This window comes from Lemur catta, chromosome 13, assembly GCF_020740605.2.
Source record: "Lemur catta isolate mLemCat1 chromosome 13, mLemCat1.pri, whole genome shotgun sequence".
NCBI classification, from domain to species: Eukaryota; Metazoa; Chordata; class Mammalia; order Primates; family Lemuridae; genus Lemur; species Lemur catta.
Genome location: NC_059140.1, coordinates 19,470,989 through 19,490,813, shown reverse-complemented (window position 1 = coordinate 19,490,813; position 19,825 = coordinate 19,470,989). Strand labels below are relative to the sequence as shown.

Below are 19,825 nucleotides of genomic sequence, written 5' to 3'. Positions count from 1 at the left end.
CAGGGCTTGAAGAGCTTTTTGCCAAATTCAACCATTTGAAAAAATTCTCTTTTTCCTTGAAAGCTCTAATGGCCATCATTGGACCCCCTGAGGTAGAGCAACCGATGTACAATATTCCTGATGAGTTCAAAATCTGGTTCCAGTGTGGTTATTGAATTCTATTCAGTAATAATTTTCCCACATTTCTGTTTTTGCACTATCACCGGAGAAGGCAGTATTTTAAAAAAAATACAGTAAGTCAGATATTTGCCTGTTATATTACAAAGTCATATAAATAAATAGTTTGCAAAGTTTTCAAAATAATGATTAAAATGTCAATGGAAGATGTTCAGGTCAATTGTTTCACGATCATAAATACTGAAGAAAGTCTTGATCACTACGATACTAATTCATTACATCTACCTTAACCTACAAAAGTCATCTCTGGGTTATGAGTTTCTGCCCAAAAATTCAGTTTCAGTGTTATGAGGTTCTTGTTCTCAGCGTTACCTATGTCAGGTTTAGTCTGAAGATAGTTTTTGGGAATGTCTCAGTGACAGTATACATGTGTGTGTATATATACATAGATGAAACACATATATGTATATATACAAAACCAATATTTTTCCCATCAGAGAATTAGACCACAAGTCACTTGGTACTAAAACCAACAGGTAAATTCAATTAAAATTGAAATTTTCACTTTAACCTTTTCCTGCCAAATATCCTGACAAAACAAGTAATTAGATGTAGTTGTAGTTTAAGAATGTTCTTTAGAACTCTTCTGTTTTGTCTGCTTGGTGTCCACTTTTCATCTGGTTGAAATCATCCATTCATCTTATAAATTGATGTCTCGGACTCTGTTTTGGTGTCTTTGCTTTGTAGAAATTCTGCATTATTTTCTCCACGACATTTCTTGTATGCGAAATAACCTAGAAAACAAGACACAGAAGGTTAAGTAAATTTCATAGTAATAAGCTGCAAAACTACTTTGGATAGTGAGCATACTTAAAGCAGTTTACATTTTCTATAGACTGGAGGCACCTTGGAAAAAGCAATCTTCATTCTTAGTGTTCTGACCACTGAAGGCAAGAGGGATGAACGCGCTACAGGAAGACCTCGCATACAACTTTAGGGGATATTTGCTCAGGGCAACCAGAAGACTTCTTCAGGCATTCAGCCCTGCACATGGTACTTGTCAACAGGAAGAACGAAGAGAAGCGAGAGTTCTGTACCACTACATCCCAGTTAACGTGCTAGTCCTCAATAGATACACTACATGCTGCAGTGTAATGTCCAGGGCCTTGGCCGGATGGTCCTTTGTGGAAGGACTTGAACTGGAACAACACTCCCGTTCTCTCCCTGCCTTCTTTCATTCTTTCCCATGGAGGAAGAGCTTTGGCTGATTCGCTTTCCTCTATGCTGTGGAGCTGCTGGTCTCTGGTAGCAACCATTTCTTAGCTTAGTTTTGAGGTCAGCTCACCAGGACAGGCTCTGCCCTGCCAGGGAAATCCTGCAGTTCATGTCTTTGCTATGTGCATGTGAGTGTATGTCTGTCTGCACATGCGTGAGGCAGTGGATAGAGGGGCGTGTCCACAAGCTCATTTGGTCTTAGATTCAAGCCGTATGTTCCAATTAAGCTTTATCCATAATAAAAAATGCTATTTTGTTATCTAAATGTCTAATTTTTCTTCTACCTCTCAATTGGTTACAAAATCAACAGAACAGAAGGTATTATTTATTGGACTTCTCAAATTCCAATACCTCACATATAAAGTTGCTATGATAATATTACCTATCACACAGGGCAATTGTGAACATTAAGTAAGATAAAATTAAGTGCTTAGAATGGTCTGTGAAGAATAGTAAATGGTCAGTAAATGTTAATGGTCATTATTATACACAGCTGAGAGAGACAGTGACCTGCTTCAAAGATCTTATTAAGCCAAGATCAATATCTCCTTTAGATCAGTCCCTGCACTTCTAGTAATATATTATTTTCAAAGCCACTGAACAATATTATTGAATTTAATTGAGCTTGTGGTCAATTTGAAGATCTAACACTTATAAACTGTTTTGAGCAGGGCCTCCTTCAACTTGTACTTGGGCCAATGATTTTATTTGACCAAACTATACATCTTATCCCTCTCTTTTTTCCCTTCCTCCCTTTCTTCCTTCCTTCCCTCCTTTCTTCCTTTTTTCTTTCCTTCCTTCCTCTCCTTGTTCCAAAAACTATTTAGACTTCTAATCCTATCACTAAAATGTTTCCAGGCATTGTATACACTTAGTAAAGATTCCTTCCTTATTTTCATACTTACTGATAAAACTGCAGAAAAGTACAATACCAGTTCCACTTCTTCCTTTTCCTTATTCCTTCAACTTGATTTTCTATTAATCAATCTCTTTTGGGTTAGTTGTTCAACTAGCACCTTTACTTAATTGCTCTATCAACCAGTCCACTTCTCTGGTTTGTCTAGTAGACATTGCTGAGTAATGGTTTGGCAAAATCTCACCGTCTGCCAAATTGGGTCGACCTCTGTACAATCAAATAAGGTTATTGTATAAGAGAACAAAGTTATCAGGCCATGGACCCCTGTCCTGTCTCCTGGATCCATGATAAATCAGTGGGATGTTTTCAGTGAATTCTTCCATTCTGGAAAGGAAGCCTCTGCTTTGAGAAAAACATTCGTGACAGCAGTGCAGAGGTTGATTAGCACCCACAGGCTAGTGGAATACTTAAGGGAGCAAAGTAGAAAAGTAAAATAAAACACAACGGTGTCTCCAGGCATTATATAACTTAACATTCACATCACTTTTGTTGGGTACCTTCCCTTTATATTCCCCAGTAAAATGTCATGAAGCTTTACAAAGTAGCTTCTTTAGTAAAAAAAATAGAATTAAAAAATAGCTGTTAAACATCATCAGCCCTTGGAAAGCAAAATGTAGGGAAAAGTTTCCACCAGGTGAAGGCCAGTGGGGGGCAGGGCCTGACGGGAGAGGGTGGGAGCCTTATGCTATAGGAGAGCAGAAGTAAGAATCATGTTAACTACACCAGGGACTTGAAATAAAGAACATTTTTGCTTCAACTGCCTCAATTATATATTTAATATATACACACACACATCTACCTTATAATTTAGCCTGATAAGTATCTTTTATATACCGATTTTCTGATAAATATCCTATATTTACAAAGCATATCAAGACTAATGTTCTAAAACAAAATCACCAGGCCGGGCGCGGTGGCTCACGCCTGTAATCCTAGCCCTCTGGGAGGCCGAGGCGGGTGGATCGCTCGAGGTCAGGAGTAAGAGACCAGCCTGAGTGAGACCCCGTCTCTACTAAAAATCGACATAAACTATCTGGACAACTAAAAATATATATACAAAAAATTAGCCGGGCATGGTGGCACATGCCTGTAGTCCCAGCTACTCGGGAGGCTGAGGCAGTAGGATCGCTTAAGCCCAGGAGTTTGAGGTTGCTGTGAGCTAGGCTGATGCCATGGCACTCACTCTAGCCCGGGCAACAAAGTGACACTCTGTCTCAAAAAAAAAAAAAAAAAAAAAAAAAAAAAAAAAAAGAAAATCACCAAATTCTGAGTTCCTGGAAGCACGTGGGAAGGCACAGAGTAAAATGTTCCTAACAGGTTAATATGCCTCCCTAATTACTGAGGAAAAGAGTCAATGGGGAGAATCAACCTCCACTCCTTTTCACTTAAAAATAATCTTCACTAGAACATTTTGGTAAAATTACAGTCTTTTCATCAGCAATTGGGAAGTCATGAGAGTATTAGGAGGGGCCTTTTCCTCCCATTTATTTGTACAACTCCCTGTCAGGAACAGGGAAATTCAAACAAACAAACAAACAAACAAAAAGCCATTTTAGCAACTGCAGGATTTCTCAAAGAAGAGCATCATCATGAAATGTGATTCGCGTTGTTCCTTACAGCCCAAGAATATCGCTGCGAAGACGAGCTGGAAAATGCTGTAGATGAGCGGGAAGGTGAAGACGAGGTTGAGCTCCTCGGTGGTGAAGGAGAGCTGCACGATGGTGGAGCACAGCTGAGTGTTCTGCATGCCTGTTTCAAAGGCGACTGTTCGGCACCTAAGACAAAGGTTAAGAGAGTACGTGTTTTAGTTGTGGCTTTGTTATTGTATAACATCAAAAGCAGATATAATGAGAACAAGGAGATATATATATGTATATATATATATATATATGTGTATTTTGTCTGTGTTTTTGATATATATATTTAATATGTGTTTATTTGATATATAACTTTATATTGAATATATTATCTATTAGTGTATATTATGTAATAATATCTTATACACAATATAGATTTAGTCTTTACATATATGAGGAGCAGGCTCATTTAGTACAGTGATCTGTAAGTGGCAAGAGGGTTCATTTTACCCTTTTCAGTTATGTCTTTGGTAACAGTGCAGCACACGGAGCAGGGGCTCTGAAAATACTCAAGATACAGTATTTTATTGCTAAATGTCTTTTGTTCTGCTTAAATCCTGATAAAAAATCTATAAGGTAGAAATTATCTGCATTCTACAGACAAGAAAACTCAGAGAAAGAGTGAGTGCCTGGCCCGAGGTCCCGTATTTAGTGTGTGGCAGGGTTAGAGGGCAAGCCCCAGTCTGTGCGACTCAAACGTGGCACTCTTCCCACTGTCCCCACGTCCTTCGTCTCCTTCCCGACCAGTTCCTACATCTGCCTGTTGATTTATTTACATGGATTTAGTAGGAGAGGAAATGTTTTTACCCAGAGCCAAATCCACAAATGCTAAACCCATTCAAACATTGAGTGCCTTTGGATGAGAAGTTCATCCTGTTGCTGGCTGGAGGAACTCTCCTATATCACAAGGCCAATCTAACTGCTTTTGTTGAAGTCGCTCTGCTTGGAGAAGACGAATGCGTAACAATGGAAGAGGCTGACTTGCACTGTATGGGGAATGGCCCTGAAGAATTTGAGCAAAAAAGAGGCAGTCAGTATTTTCTTTCTGGGGACTTGCATACTTTATGAATGAGTGAGTCTGTCTAGAAGGGATGTGTTCAGAAATAGGATGATGAATGTGATTAAAGGTGAAGGATTTTGATCTTGTCATTATTATTTACAGCTTTGATGGGCTGATCATGTCCCCTTCCCTTCCATACTCATAGGTTGAAGCCCGAATAGGTCAGAATGGACTTAATGTGGAAATAGGATCATTGCAGATATAATTAGTTAAGGTGATATCATTAAAGTGGGCCCTAATCCAATATGACTGGTGTCCTTATAAAAAGGGGAAATTTGGGCACAGAGATATGCACAGAGGGAAGAAGGTATGACAAACATAGGAAGAAGACGGCTGTCTATAAGCCAAGGAGAGAGGCTTATGATAGATCTTTCCCCCACAGTCTTCAGAAAGAACCAATCCTGTGACACCTTCATTTTGACTTTTAGTCTCCAAAACTGTGAGACAATAAATTTCTGTTTAAGCCACTCAGTTTATGATACTAATGTTGCAGTAGCTCCAGCAAACTTACACAACAGCTATTAGAGACAAAAATTCCCAGTCCGATTTACCCAAACACCATACCTGTACCAGGGCTGACCAGCTATTCTAGCCAGGAGAAACCCCAGGCTATACCCGGCCACAGGAAATATTGTCCCTATAATCCACAGTTTGGGAGCGATGATCCAGGCACCTTGGTACAATATTCCTCCAACCACAGCTATGAGCACAATGAGGACTGCACCTGCAATGGACCCAACCTGGAAGAAAAGGCAAAAGTGAACTCAGTCATCATGTTTAAAGCAAATCCAAATATATTTGTCAGAGATGATTTGTCTCCTTCCCTTGGGGAAGTGATAATAAAGTTGTCCATTTACGTACTTGTAGCCTGAAGGCTGCAATCAGCCCACTGGAAATATTGGTGCATTTCCCATGTTTTAATTTTTAAAAACACAACAGGACAGATAGCATCCTTACTCAATTATCCTTAAGAAGATTTTCTAGTTTGCAAATTATCCTTGTCAGAGTGGAAGAAAACCCATTACAGTAAGAGCCTAGAAGACTTTGCTTCCAGATTCAACTCTTCCCATTCTGCCTCTGTAAATCATGAACCTTTCTCAATCTTAGTTTCTCCATTTGTAATTGGGGATAAAATCTTGCTTCAGCCACCTTTTATGATTGTTATGATAATGAGAAAATGGATATAAAACTCTATAAGTTAAAAAATGACACATACAAACATAAGCCACTATTGTTTTTATTTTCTCCTTTTCACATTAAAAGCAATTATATAACATTTTTTGTCCTGAGAAGCAAGGAATACCAACTGACCTATTTTTCCTCTTGAGCAGCAGAATCTACTTATATCATCTATATCCATATCTGTATCATCTAGCTAGAATATAGCTGGTGAAGGGGAATGAACGGTTACTCTTAATATATATATATAACATTTACCAATTGGCAGGCACCAAACTGGCCATATGGATACAGAGAGAAGAAAGACATGTCCTATTTTCTAAGACAGCCTCTAGATATATTTTATAACACAAACTCACACAGCAGAGATAACAGCAATGTGCCGTAGGAACAGAGTAGAGTAAAACCAAGAGGCGATGTTTGCATTGAGTGTCTCACAGGACAGATGGGAATTTGTCCTGTGGATGGACAATGAAGAACATTCTAGAAAAGTGGACTGTATGGCTAATAACTTCAGGTTCTGCTAGGAGGTAATCATATAATGAGAATAAAACAATTTAGTGGATGGAAAAACCATATCACTTCAGTTCTCACTGTGGAGCATTTAATTGTGCCGCCGATACCATGGGATACTTACTTTAAGTATGATCTTCGCTTTTTGGGGCCATTTGTAATTAACAAACATACCACAGGCAACAGGAACAACGAGAGCAACCAAAGAAGTACCTAAAGGTGACAGAGGAGCAATTTGATAAGCAGAATATAACACGGAAACAGAAAGACAAAAGAGTAAGCAGGCTGAAAAAGGCCTAGGTAGTATTTCATCTCCCTTCTTGAATGTACAAAACAAAATATGGAATTAAACACACACACTCACTCTACTTCTTTACCGACTCCACTAAATCATTTAATATTACTGGTCAAAAATTGACACTATTGATGATATAAATACTTTCCCTAAATCCTGGGTTAATTTTTCAGAGTTTCTTATACTAATAATATATTTTAGTTTCAATCTTTCATAATCTTGGCTTATTTGGTTTTTGGATCTTTATACCCCTAGGAAAAATACCTTGCCCATGTTTGTGTGTGTGTATGTGTGTGAGTGTGTTACTGTGGTGTACGTAGATGATAATTTTCATCTGTATGCTACTTCATGGAAGTAGAAATAAAAGAAATATTTCAAAATATTTTCAAATAAAAGGACATGTTCAAAATTAGCTCAATATGTCTAGGCATTCTGATGGCTCATGACTTCCGATTAAAACTAGCACTGGTTATTGAAATCTACAGTGGAGAGGGGAGAGAATAGGTTGGAAAACCATGCTTTAAATTTTCCATGAGATAATATATTTGGTGACCTCTCATGTAATTATAATTCTTTGCAGCAAGGTGCTCACCCAGCCAGATAACAGTCACACTTCAGTTTCACCATGCTTAATTTACTGCTGCTCTTGTGACATACGGTTTGTTTCCATGTATTATTTAACACTTATTTGTCCAATAACTGTTTTTGTATAATACCAACAACTTCTAACTTTTCATGGGTTTTCTTTTTCGAACATCCTTTTAAAGCAGTATGAGAAAGTGGAATGGAATAATGAAATTCCAAGAGGGGATGTTGCTTAGGATTGAGGTAGATGGAACAGGGATGGAAAACAGAGTCTAGATTCCAAGGCTGTCGATATTAATTTAAAATGAATATGGTGATGATGAAAATATTTCTATGTAGCCTTCTAGCCCTCCTGGCAATGTAACAGTCAGCAATTATTTTTGTCCAGAAGTTACTCAGCAGAACTAGTAATGACTAAGGGTACTAAGAGTAAGGGGGGGACAAAAAAAAAATAAAGATAGGTAGGAGGGAATAAGTTCAAAATAATAGAACGAAGGATAGGGAAAAGAGATGTTGGCAGATGCACTGGTAAGATCCCCTAGAAAAATCCCTTCTGGGTTTCCTTGACTCTGCTACTTTGGGAGAAGACTGCCTCTCTTGGGTCTCTCTCTAGTCTGTTTGCTAACTTTTGTGAATTTTGTAGGCTTTAAATTACAACCATCTTGATATAAATCTGTGCTGTGGTAGCTTACATCTAGGTGCAAATACGTGCTTGCAATGTAAGTGTGGTTAGGTTTTGGGTATAGTTTTAATGTATCTGGTCTTCTTGGTCCCTCTGGCAAAGAGCCCTTATCTCTTTGGAGTAACCCAAGGCAACAGGATAAACTTGCGAGCAGAATCCCCTGCTGAGATCCAGGGCAGACTTGCTTCTCCTCTCCTGACCAGATGAGGCCAGATGAAGTTTTTCAGGGAATTGAAGTTGCCTGGAAAAGGCACTCTTTGCTTTCCTTCCACCCAGGTGTGTGGCTCCTGCCTGGATGGGCGGAAGCTGGGACTCTACTCTCCAGTGGGCCGGAGATCTTGCTCTTTTCTTTCTCGGGACTCCGTTTGTTTTACTCATTGCTCATATGCCTGTGTTTTCTCTGTAAAACGCCTGTCCTTATAAGATGAAAAAGCAACTGCTCACAGTTATCCATTGAAACCATAGCTTGGTCTTTAATCCAGTTTAGACAATGGGTATCAGAGGAAAGAAAGGCAGAAACACAAACGGGAAGGAAAGAGAGTGGAGGATGCATTCACATGGTGGGGCTGGGAACCCGATAGACTCGGAGCGGAACCTTTATTCACAAACCGTGGGAACTGTGATAACCACTGACCGCCCCCCGCCCCCCAGCTTTGCTTTCTTCCTGCATAAAATGAGTAGAATTATGCCTGCCTCACAGTGCTGCTGTGAGAATTAAATGACGAAATGGATATAAAGTTCTTGGCATGAGCCACTCACAAATACTGGGTAGAGAGGAGTAGGCACAACACCTTGCTACAGTGCTTTTCTAGTGGCACCAGGTGTGCAGTCTGCCTCCTCCCCATCCAGATGTCAGCATCTGAGGGGGCTCAGCAGGTGTTTGCGGAATCGCTGGAGCAGGCTGAGCACCCTGTGGAAGCTGTACCGAGCACAGCGCCTGCCCGCCGAGCAGGGTGGAAAGCAGACCCGGGGGTTATTTCCAGCTCCCCAGTGATCTTGGGCAAATTAAACAATTACCCTGAGCCTCAATTTCCTCATTTATAAAGTGAGGATAACATCTTGTGAAGCAGTTAGCTCTTTAAAGGACTAAAAAAAAAAAAAAAAAAAAAACAGTAGCAAAAAACGTTAGGTTGGAGAATAGGCCAGGGCAAGCACTATGCTGAGCAAGCACAGCTAATATCTTTGTTTTTCAAATTCCTCTTTCTTTTTGTTCCTTTTTGTCTTTTCTCTTCTCTTTTCCTCTTTTTCTTTGCTTTTTACTCTTGACCTCTTTTTATCATGACCTTTCCCTCCATTGAGGTGCTAATTGATTTCTCATTTTCTCCTCCTTTTTTTCCAAAATGTATTCACATTAAAGGATATAATATAAGTCATTCACACTGTAGATGGAATTACTCAAAAAATTCTTATGGGGCATTTTCCGGAATGGAATGAATATCAAAAGAAGATTATTTTAAGGTTTAAATTATTTTCTTATACAATGAGTAATGTGGAGTCAAAACTTCTCACATAGCAGGCAGGTTTTTTGAGAGGCCTACAATGTTTTCACCATTCAAACAAACTGCATTTTTTAACTCTAAGGAAGGTGTCCACTGAGGGAGCAGCCAGAGAGTTAAGTGTGAGGCATAGGCAGGTGGTCATGGAAGGTCACTGTAAAATCTGTTTTCAGGGGATTATATCTGATATGAAGGAGTTCCCCAGGGCTCAACAGAAGGATCTTGTACCAAAAAAACTCCTACTGAATAGGGCATGTCAAGGAGGACCACTTTTTTTTTTTTTTTTTTTGGTCTAATGGTCATGGTAAGAGTAGGGGATGGAGAAGAGAGAAGATACTCTCTGAAAACGTTGCAGTACAAGTCATCCCCAATCAGTGTTCACAAAGTGTGTTCTAACTCAGTTGTATATTCCCTCAATCACATTTAATTACAAAAACAATCTTTCTTAGAAATGAAAGAAATTTTAGTTCAGCCTCCCATTCCAACAGGAATCCCTTTTACAAACATCTTGTTGAGTCACCACTGGTACCTTTGCTTATATTCAGTGGGAAACTCACACCTTTTTGAGGCAAATCATTGGGATTTGTTTCCAAGGTGAATGGAAAAAAAAATACCATTTAGCATGTAATGTACCTGTTGATTGGTACTGATGGACTATTGCAACTATATTTTATCTGTTATCATGATAGTTCTGTGGGAAATGCCTACTTTTGGTAAGCCAGGAACTATCTTGTTCTTCTCTTAAACCTTATCCCAATGTTACACCAATAACTTAATCTCCCACCACCATTTGTTCTCCCAGAAACAGAAAAGAAGCTCCTTTGGGATGGGGTGAACATCCAGGAGTTGAAATGAGTGGAGACAGAGTCCTAACCAGCAAATTTGATGTCTGGGGCACGAAATACACACTGTGCCATTAAATCAACTTGTGAATCAAGAGGTGGTTCACAGCTGAGTGTTATGAACAATGTTTCATCTGGTAGTTTCTTACTGTGACACTCATGATCACCTACCAGGGCTCTGTTTGAAATCATTACATGAACATATACACACACGTAAACCTCCTCAGTCCAGACCGCTGGTGGGGGAAGCTCCTTTCCCTGGTGATTTGAATTGAAGAAGAAGGAGATTCTCCCTTGGGGTCAAGGCTCAGGAATTTACATTCTGCCGGTGCTCATCCAAGTGCAGGAGGGACTTTACAATGAAATCCTAACTGGGCAAAAGTTACCACTAGTGTAAGAGGCAAATCATGGCTGGGTGTGAGCCTGGTCTGAGAACGTAGCGGGGGATAAGCAGGGTGTTTGAGGGTAATATTAAACACTCTTGTGGAGGAACGACTTACCTATGCTATCATAGGGAATTACTATGGTCCCAGAGTCGACCCACATTTTGGTATAGATGAGGAGGCACAGCGGCATCATTCCCAGGGCGAGCAGGGTGGAACATGTGGTCATGCTGACGCTGAAAGGAAACAGGCAGGTTGACATGTCCACCTGTGTTTTCTAGGGGACAGGATGTTTTATCTTCCATTCATGATTAGGAAGTCCTGCAAGAGCCTGTCTCAAGCAGGAGCATCATCCAGCACGAGGGATGGAAATACACGTGTGCCCAAGTTTGTGCAGGGCCTGGCCTTGGGCAAAAGGGGCCATATTTGATGTCTCTCTACTTTGCCTTACTCCACTTTTCCTCCCCACCTGTTCTCAAGGGTGAGAGAAGGTATTTAATGATGGTTTAAACTCATTATTGGACAAGACACAAGGTGCCTGGATGTGCCACTCTTCAAACATCCAGTCAGAGAACAGCAAACACGTTCATACCAGCCAAGGCTACAGGGGTCCTCACATGTCTGACCATCTGGTATGAGACCGACCTCCCCGGCCCCTGGGACACAGTGCCCGTCTGAGGGAGGAGGCCTCAGTGTGTTTCCAAAAAGCAGATAAATTACTACGCAACTGGCCACAGCTTGAGAAAAGAAGAGTGAACTGACTTAATAAACCAAAGAAAGCATGCAGGCAGGCAGTGCAGGCCCAAGTCCTTAGGACTGAGTAAGCCGCTGACAATTTATTTATACCAAATGTACGTTCAGAAGAACCAGGGTCTGGTATCCTTCCTGCTGAGAGCATTTGTGTTTTAGTAAGTGGATCTGGCTGAGTAAGTGGATTTTGGCTTTCAACAAGGAGGAATTAATATCAAATGATGCCATTCCAGTACCATGACAGCGGATGGAAGAGACATTTTTGGTAGTGCGTCTTCCTGGTTCCCCTAAACGTGCCTTGTATCATGGGGGCATGTTCTTTGCCCTTAATGCCTGGGCTCTAAAGCCACACTCTGTCTGGGTTGGAGGCAGACAGCCATAAGTTTGTGTATTTTGTGTTCCAACAAATAGAATCAGGAAACTTAGAGCAATTTTTCCGCTCTAAGGCTCTTTCCCCAACAGCCATAGCACTGATTCTATCAGAGTAGCAATTTCTTAAGAGTATTATGTGTGTCCTTGAAGGAAAATGTTAAATATTTGTATCATCTGTCCCCCCAAAACAAGAACAAAACAATGCTACCCTATGCTAAGGAAAGTAGCTAGAGGTGAGAAATATCCTTTTGATGCATGTAGATAAATTTGCACAATTTTGGCATAATAAAGGGTGGGGAAAAGTCTGTCTATCAGGGGGCTTCACTTCCCTAATAATTTTTTTTAGCAGAGATGACCTCACTTAAAATGGATTTAAAGAATTTAGACAAAATTACTTGTTTTTGTAGAGCTAAAATATAAAAATAACCAATGCAAGAGATGCATTTAAAATACTAAGAAGTTCAATCTATTCTGGTCATAGGTTAACTTAATTTAGATACAAACTAAGATGCTAAGGTGGAGTCTTACATCAGAAAAATAAGTTAATTTGTTATTAATAGCACTGTGTCCTACTTATAACTAAAGTACTGAGTCTGAAGGTGATTTTTTTCTCTCTCCTCCTCCCCTCCTTCACCGTTCTCTTTTTCTGTCTTTTATTTTTTCAAATACATTAGAATGGATTTAAGATTGTCCCCATAATAAAATCACTTTTATTTCTGTGAATCCAATATGTCTTCTAGAATGTGATGGGGGTAGAGGGGGGTGGGGAGAAATCATTACCGGGATCACAGTGAAGAGAAGGCTGATTTTTTGTTTTATTTTGTTTTAAACTGTAAGAAAAATTTTTAGAAGGAAATCTGCTTCTCTCCTTGTTTTTCTTTCAAAATTCTGAATTATTGCCAAGGCAATTTGTGAGGCTATATCATGCTTTTGAGTTTGGTGAGAATAGTTTCTTAAAAATCACAAGGCAGGACAACAGGAGTTGGAGAAGGAAAAGGCTTGGATTTAGTGGGCAATGCTGACAACGAGGGACAAGCTGACAGGGGGCCAGAAGCTTACGCTATTTGAACTAATGTGACAACAAAATCAAAGCCCTCAAAATGAGATTAAAAACAACTCATAGATAAAGAATTTGAAGGGACAATATAGAGGAATAACTTAGCAAAAAAATTATTTTACATAGAAAATTGGAAGTTCTACAAAAGGCATAAATGTCAAAAATAAAATAAAAATACTACCATGAATTTATGTTGGAGTAAGAGAAAATACTAATGTGTAAGAAAATAAAAACATCTCTTGGCTTTAATTCCTGGCTTTAGCTCTATTAACTGCCAGGAAGAATTTTGTGTGTGTGGCTGGAAATAAAAGACAGAACAAATGAAAATTTTGTGAATGTTGAGGAATTCAGTGAAATCAGTGATAAAGAAACACATAAGATTGTAATCACAGTAGAAGTGAAACATCAAGTTTGAAGGATCAAAAGATGTACATATAGGTGGTGCTGGAAACTGTAGAAGTGATAAGTGACAGAAAGCATGTAGAGCAGTTTCTGAGCTGGGACAGGGGTGGCGGATAGGTCTGGATTCCAATTCTGACTCTGACATGCACCCACTCAAATACCGTGGCCAAAGTTATGAACCTTAATTTTATCATCTATCAAATGCAGAAAATAGTAGTACTGACTTCAGAGGATTCTTTGGAGGGTGAAATACATCAATGCATTTTGAGTAGTTAGCACTGTGCATGGTACATTATAGTATTTAATAAATGTTACAGAGTAAAATAAAAATAAATGCTACTTGAGAGACACAAGGTTTTGTTACTTTGAGGCAGAATAAAGGAAAAATCAAATGGTGTTGGTTTAGTTCTCCCAGAGTAGAAAGGAGCTAGACATTCATGTGGTTGGCATAGGAGGGATTGCTTTGAATTTGTGATAACTCAGAAAGCCAGGGATCTTCAGTAGCTAAAGTATCAGTGAACGCTCAACTGGAAGCTGAAAACTGTAACAATATTTGGCCAAAGAACAAAGGATGTGGCAGGAAAATGTATAATATAGAAGATCTAGAAAATAATAAAAAGGAATGTAGAAATAAGGCAATTGGGGGAAACTGAGGGAAGAATGCATAAGAATGGATTTCCCAAAGAAGAAATCAGAGAAAGGAGAATGAGAGGGAAAAGTCCTTGCATGGTGTGGCTGCGGCCATCCATCACCAAAGATGAAGAGACCAGAGATTTGCCTGTATCTGGGGACAGAGCAGACACAACAGAGATAAGAGTTTTCTGTGTCCTCTGAACCATGGGCCTTGGCCACCAGCAGATTCACCTGGAAGGTCACCTTCATTTCTCCCTCACACTTTTTGTGCATAAAATGCCCATGGCTCAGCTATGACTTAGGTGGAAATATCTGTGCACTGATCAGATTCACAAACAACTTTCCAGGCTGTGAGTGGTCAGGGAAGGAGCGGAAATATCACTTGCTGTACTTTGATGAGCCAGGATAACTGTCTGTGATTTTTTTTTTTAAGTTGCTAGAAATTGCAAAATGCCGTGGCTTTCCAGGTTCAGAAGAGATAATAGGGTGACTGGGAAATATTTTGGTTTCTTCTCCCAAGAACAACATCCAGGAAAGTTAAAGCCAGGTGGAATTGTTTTGCTGGCACTGTGTGGTATTAGCTCAATCAGTGAAGGTACCTGTTAATCTAAGCAATTATGTCTTGACTGCCACTGCTGGAGTTCAAGTGAGGATGGAGAAGATAAAGTTCCAAGAGTGCAGAATTGGAAATATCAATGTTAGATAGGATTGTGTCTAAGTAAACCATCATGAGACTTTAATTATCAAATACTCCAGAGAAATAAAAAGTTTTGGAAACCTGTTACCCAAATAACTGAAGTTTTACTCTCTTAATTTGGTTTAAAGAAATATTTGAATACTTTTTTTCCTCTAACATACACAATTCATAATGTCACCAAATTGCACAGCAGCATAATTTAACCTCTTCTTAATGATTAAGGCCCATTATGACAAACATCATTGCTTACTATGCTAAAATACAGTGATTGATGCCTTCTTGTATTCGCAGGGCTGTCTGTCCCCAGAATAAGGCAGAGACTGCTGTGTTTTGTCAATTGTCTTCTTTGCTTTGTAAGCATTTTGGTCTTTTCTCTTGCACCTGTGGGACTCGGGCTTGTCTTCCTAACACCCTCCTTCCTTCCCCGCTTCTCATTTCTGATCATCTGTGTGTTGGGAAATAGTACAACAGAGTTTTATTCATAGAATGAGGAAAGTTAGGTAGGTTCTGAGTAAGGAGCATTTACGAGATTACATGGAATTTATTTTGGGTGTACGGTTTTTTATTGGGTCTTGAGTTCTGGATAAGTGAGGTTGATGTATGTCCATCGTAGAGCATATTCTCACTTGTTGAAGGATTGATTCATTTACACTGATTCAGCTGGAGGTTTTCTACCAAGATTTCATATTCTACTTTTGGTTCTCATTTCTTATTTTTAAAAATCTTATTTCTTATTTTTATATGAATTGTTATATTAAATAGACAGGATTACATAATCATCTCTTGTTTCAAGAGAAATAAGATTTCCTTAAAACCATAGCAAAATGTGACTTGGAGCTTTTAGATTAGCTCTTACCATTTTAGCCCATGGAAGAGAATCCATTTCAACAGTCAAACAACCCAGCATCACACAGAATTTTTCTATCTTATAGAAAGGATTTAATGTGTGGCATTATGTTGAGGTACAAGACTCTTCTGCATTGTTAAAAAATTACAGATGTTATGTAAAAGCTGTTTAGTGGAGGTCAAAGCCCAATATTTTAGTTCATTTCCCTCAGTTTAATAGGTGCTAGTATTTAGAATTCTCACTTCTGTGTACCTGTGTCCAGGTCAAACTAAACTGAAGTCTAAAGATACCTTATTGTCATATCGTGGTTCACAGATTAACTAAGCCTGAATAGCACTTGCCATTGTTTATTCTTTCATTGGGCTTATCTTAAAATAAGTCTATTGCAAGGTGGATACTGTATTTTCTTACGTGAAAACTAAGTAATGTGAAAGTATATGGTTCGTATGACTTTTGTAAAGCTTCGGGAGAAATCAGCACCAGTTGAGATAAGACAGCAGGTTCCTAATTGCTCACTAGGCACTTGATCAACCCAGTTGTTACATTTCTACACTTGGCACCTCTCTCCTCTGCGTATAGTAACTAGGGATTAACAGAGCTGATTGCCTGCTGGACAGTATTTAATAAACACACGTTGCACAAACAGCTGGATGGTTTGCAGAAATGCACACCTTTCACAGGAAACGAGGAATTGTGAGGTAAGGAAGAATATATTGTCTATTCAACTTTCAGCATTAAAATTCTTGGTCTAGTCACATTAATGCTTCCCCTTATTTCTATTAGGTTTTTTCCCCCCAGTGCTAGTTCAGACTGGCACAAGATGAATTGGGCAAACATTGCAATTTAGATTGCTCTGTGGGAAGTGGAGAAACCATTTTCTGTTTATTTTATAGTAAGGTAAACATAATTTTTAAAAAAGCTGCTGTAGGCTTTTTTTTTTTCCTTTTAATGCCAGTAGCGGTAAAGCAAATTTATGAATTCTTCCTTAGGTTTTATACCAAGAAAAACTTTGCCCAAAGAACTGGCTGTATTTGGTGGAGCTGACCATTGTCTGACCATAGGTTGTAATGTTTGATGGACAGTTTGATTTCATGATTGCACCCAGAGCTCCTCATTATTACAAAAAAAGTGTTTTTTTGTTTCTTGTGTTTCTTTTTTCCTGATACCAACAGAATAAACTTCCTCAACTGCAGCTTGTGGCTTGGATAAGATTTCTTTTTTGAAAAGCTTTGAATCTTTTCCCAGAGATAAATAGCAATTATGCAGCTCCCTGTTAACTGAGTTAGATTTAAAAACACAAACACAAAATGTAATCCCCACGTTCCAATAGCGAGGCAGCTGTGCTAGAAGGCACATAAACGCATTTATTCCTATTTAATTCCTTGGTGGTACTTTGGATCAACGGCAGATCAGATGGACATTCTGAATGCCACAGGCTTCTGAAAAGATGCATTGGGCACGACTGCAGTAGTTAGAGGGGTAGATCTCTTACCTCAGGTCCATGTCACCATCAACCCAATAGGCCAAGATATTGGAGGTGGTGCCTCCAGGGCAGCAGCCCATGATGAGAACCACCACAGCCTGGACGGGGAGGACGTCAAAGGCCACCGACAGGATGAATCCCGTGAGGGGCATGATTCCAAACTGACAGAGGAAGCCCACACAGATGCCCCACGGCCGCTTGATGTGTCCTAGGAATTTCTTGATTTCCACATTGCATCCCATGGAGAACATCACCAAGGCCAGCAGGATGGTCAGCACAGTACTCAGGACCACACTCAGAATGGTATTGAAATTGCTGTCAGCTACCACACAAGATGAACCATTGCAAACTGTTGCATTGGCCAAACAGCCCGTAGAATTATTCATTGCTGGGTCGGCTGCTCCAAAAAGGTTAAGTCCACAGGACAGAAGCCCTGGTCCCTGGGTCCTTGCTCTGCTGCCAGTCAAGACTAGTAATGCTTACTTCAACCATGTCCACACTTTTAAACCCTTCCTAAACGTGTCACTTGGTGCCTCTTTCAAAAGCCACCTTAGAGAAGCAATAAAAAACAATAAATGCTAGAATGTCAGTTTCGAGGGGTAACATTACAACACAGTTCAAATTATGAATCATAAAAGTCCAGCAAAATTATTGGTTCAGACAGAGAGTTATAATTAATCATTTATTGGCATTGTAATGAACCAAGCCACATAAAAAGAACTGTGTTAATGTTTAATGCCATGAAGGTTTATTGAATAATTTCGGTTAAGTGACACTTAAAATCAACTCTGAATATTACAGAACATTATAGGGATTGAGCCATAGGAAAGCATATTGTTTCCTCACCTACCTTTAGGGACAAGGGACTGGGGCTCTGAAAATTGAGTGCCCTGGGCCAAGTTGTATTGTAAATTGTGTCAGAGTCTGAACTGGGACCCGAATCTCCAATTTTTTCCCCCAAGAGTTTTCCCACTGTATCAATCTGTTTCCTTATATTGGTCTATAGTGTTCATAAAGTATGTATAAGTTTGAGAAACTACGAAGGACTTGGTGAAAACCTATGGGAGAGAAACATTCGGGTGGATAGAATGTTTTCTGTGTTTTCTGCGGGAAAGGAGTCTGACTTGTACAACCACCCTCAATCACTTACCCATGCAGTTATGTATGCGTTGCCATAGTAACAAAGTGCTTTATAGATAGAGACAATACAATTATTTAGAGGGATGAACCTCAGAGGATTAGGTCAAAGTGACAGGATCTCTTTGTGATTGGAAAGAATTGAAATTAGAATTTTTTTTTTTTTTTATGGCAGGGGAATTCCAAGGGAGATTTTTGTAAATGTCAAATAGTCAACATCATTATGGGCAGAACACTGTATTTAAGTGTATAGGGAATACAAAAAAAAAAAAGAGGTAAAAGAGAGATTGTCCTGTTTTCAGTTTATAACTCAATTATCAAGTCAGGACACAGCATAGGACTAAAATTGAACATTCCTATAATGATTCACAATTTGTAGGACAAATTAATAATTTATTATTCAATTTAAGCATCTTAAATTAAGCAGGATTAGTATGCCCATTTTACAGATGAGGACTTAAGAGTTGAAGAAATCAAGTGCTTTTTACCTATCTGGTTCCTGGAAATACTAGAATTTGGCTTTCTAACTATGGTCAGAAAATAATCATTTTGGCACAGTGGGGAGGTTTGTTAAAATGCAGATTCTGATTCTGGAAGTCTGGGATTAGGCTTTGCTTTCTAGCAGGCTCACAGTCAGTGGTATGGACACTGATCCAGGACCACACTCTGAGCATCACGGCCTTAGTATATCAGGGTGACAACAACTGTACTCAGGTTGGTGAAAACTGAACTTACTAGTCAAAACGGAAAGCAGTATTTGCGGAGCCATTCCCTCGATATGAGAACGTTAAGCTTTTCCATAACTTGAGTCCATGTGAGCTGCGGCCAGTGGAGTGGGCCTTCGGACAGAGGAGTAAATAGAGTCAAATGTCTGAGCTCCAGGGGCCGAGGGATGCTGTCTCTTTGATCTGGAATTGAGCTACTGGGAAAAACCTGAGCCATTTCCTTACCGGTGACAGTGACTGTTGATGGGGCTCCTGTCCAGGAGAGCACCTCTTCAGAGGTCTTGTCCCACTGTCTGCTTTTTCGAGCATGGGCAAGCTGCCATTAGCTCTGGCCTGGCTGCTAGCCAATTCCTTCGATCTCTCCCATCTCCTCCTCCCCCACCTGAAAAGTTAAATGATAAGGTAATTCCCAAAGAGGCCTCTCCTCCCACTCCTGGGCGTGCCATCGCCAAGCCTCTGGGACTGACCTCTGGCCCACTTCTGTCAGGCGCCAGACCACCCCAGGGCGGACAACATGCGCCCCCTGCTGCTGCACCCGAGCACACCTGCCAGTGCTGGCTCTTCTCCCCCAGGGCTGGGTGAGGTGGACACGGTGCAGAAGTGTTGATCAGTTTACTTTCTTTGCTTTCTCTTACCTTCAAACAAAAGGTGAAAGTCAGAAAGCTGCTAGCCTAGGACCTAACAGCAAATAGCCTCTTCACTTCACCAGGTCTGATCTGCAAAGGGAAATTTGAGCCCTGCA

General features: G+C 39.8%; 1 protein-coding gene across 1 annotated transcript; it reads right to left on the bottom strand.

Annotated features, from left to right (window-relative positions):
- Positions 1-743: 743 nt before the first annotated feature.
- SLC10A2 (solute carrier family 10 member 2) lies at positions 744-17,607 on the bottom strand. The gene is made up of 6 exons (XM_045567050.1): positions 17,231-17,607; positions 11,098-11,216; positions 6,822-6,910; positions 5,570-5,745; positions 3,926-4,083; positions 744-911 (listed from the first exon to the last, which is right to left on the bottom strand). Exons 1-6 carry the CDS (start codon positions 17,605-17,607, stop codon positions 805-807), a joined length of 1,026 nt encoding a protein of 341 aa, XP_045423006.1. The 3' UTR covers positions 744-804.
- Positions 17,608-19,825: the final 2,218 nt, after the last annotated feature.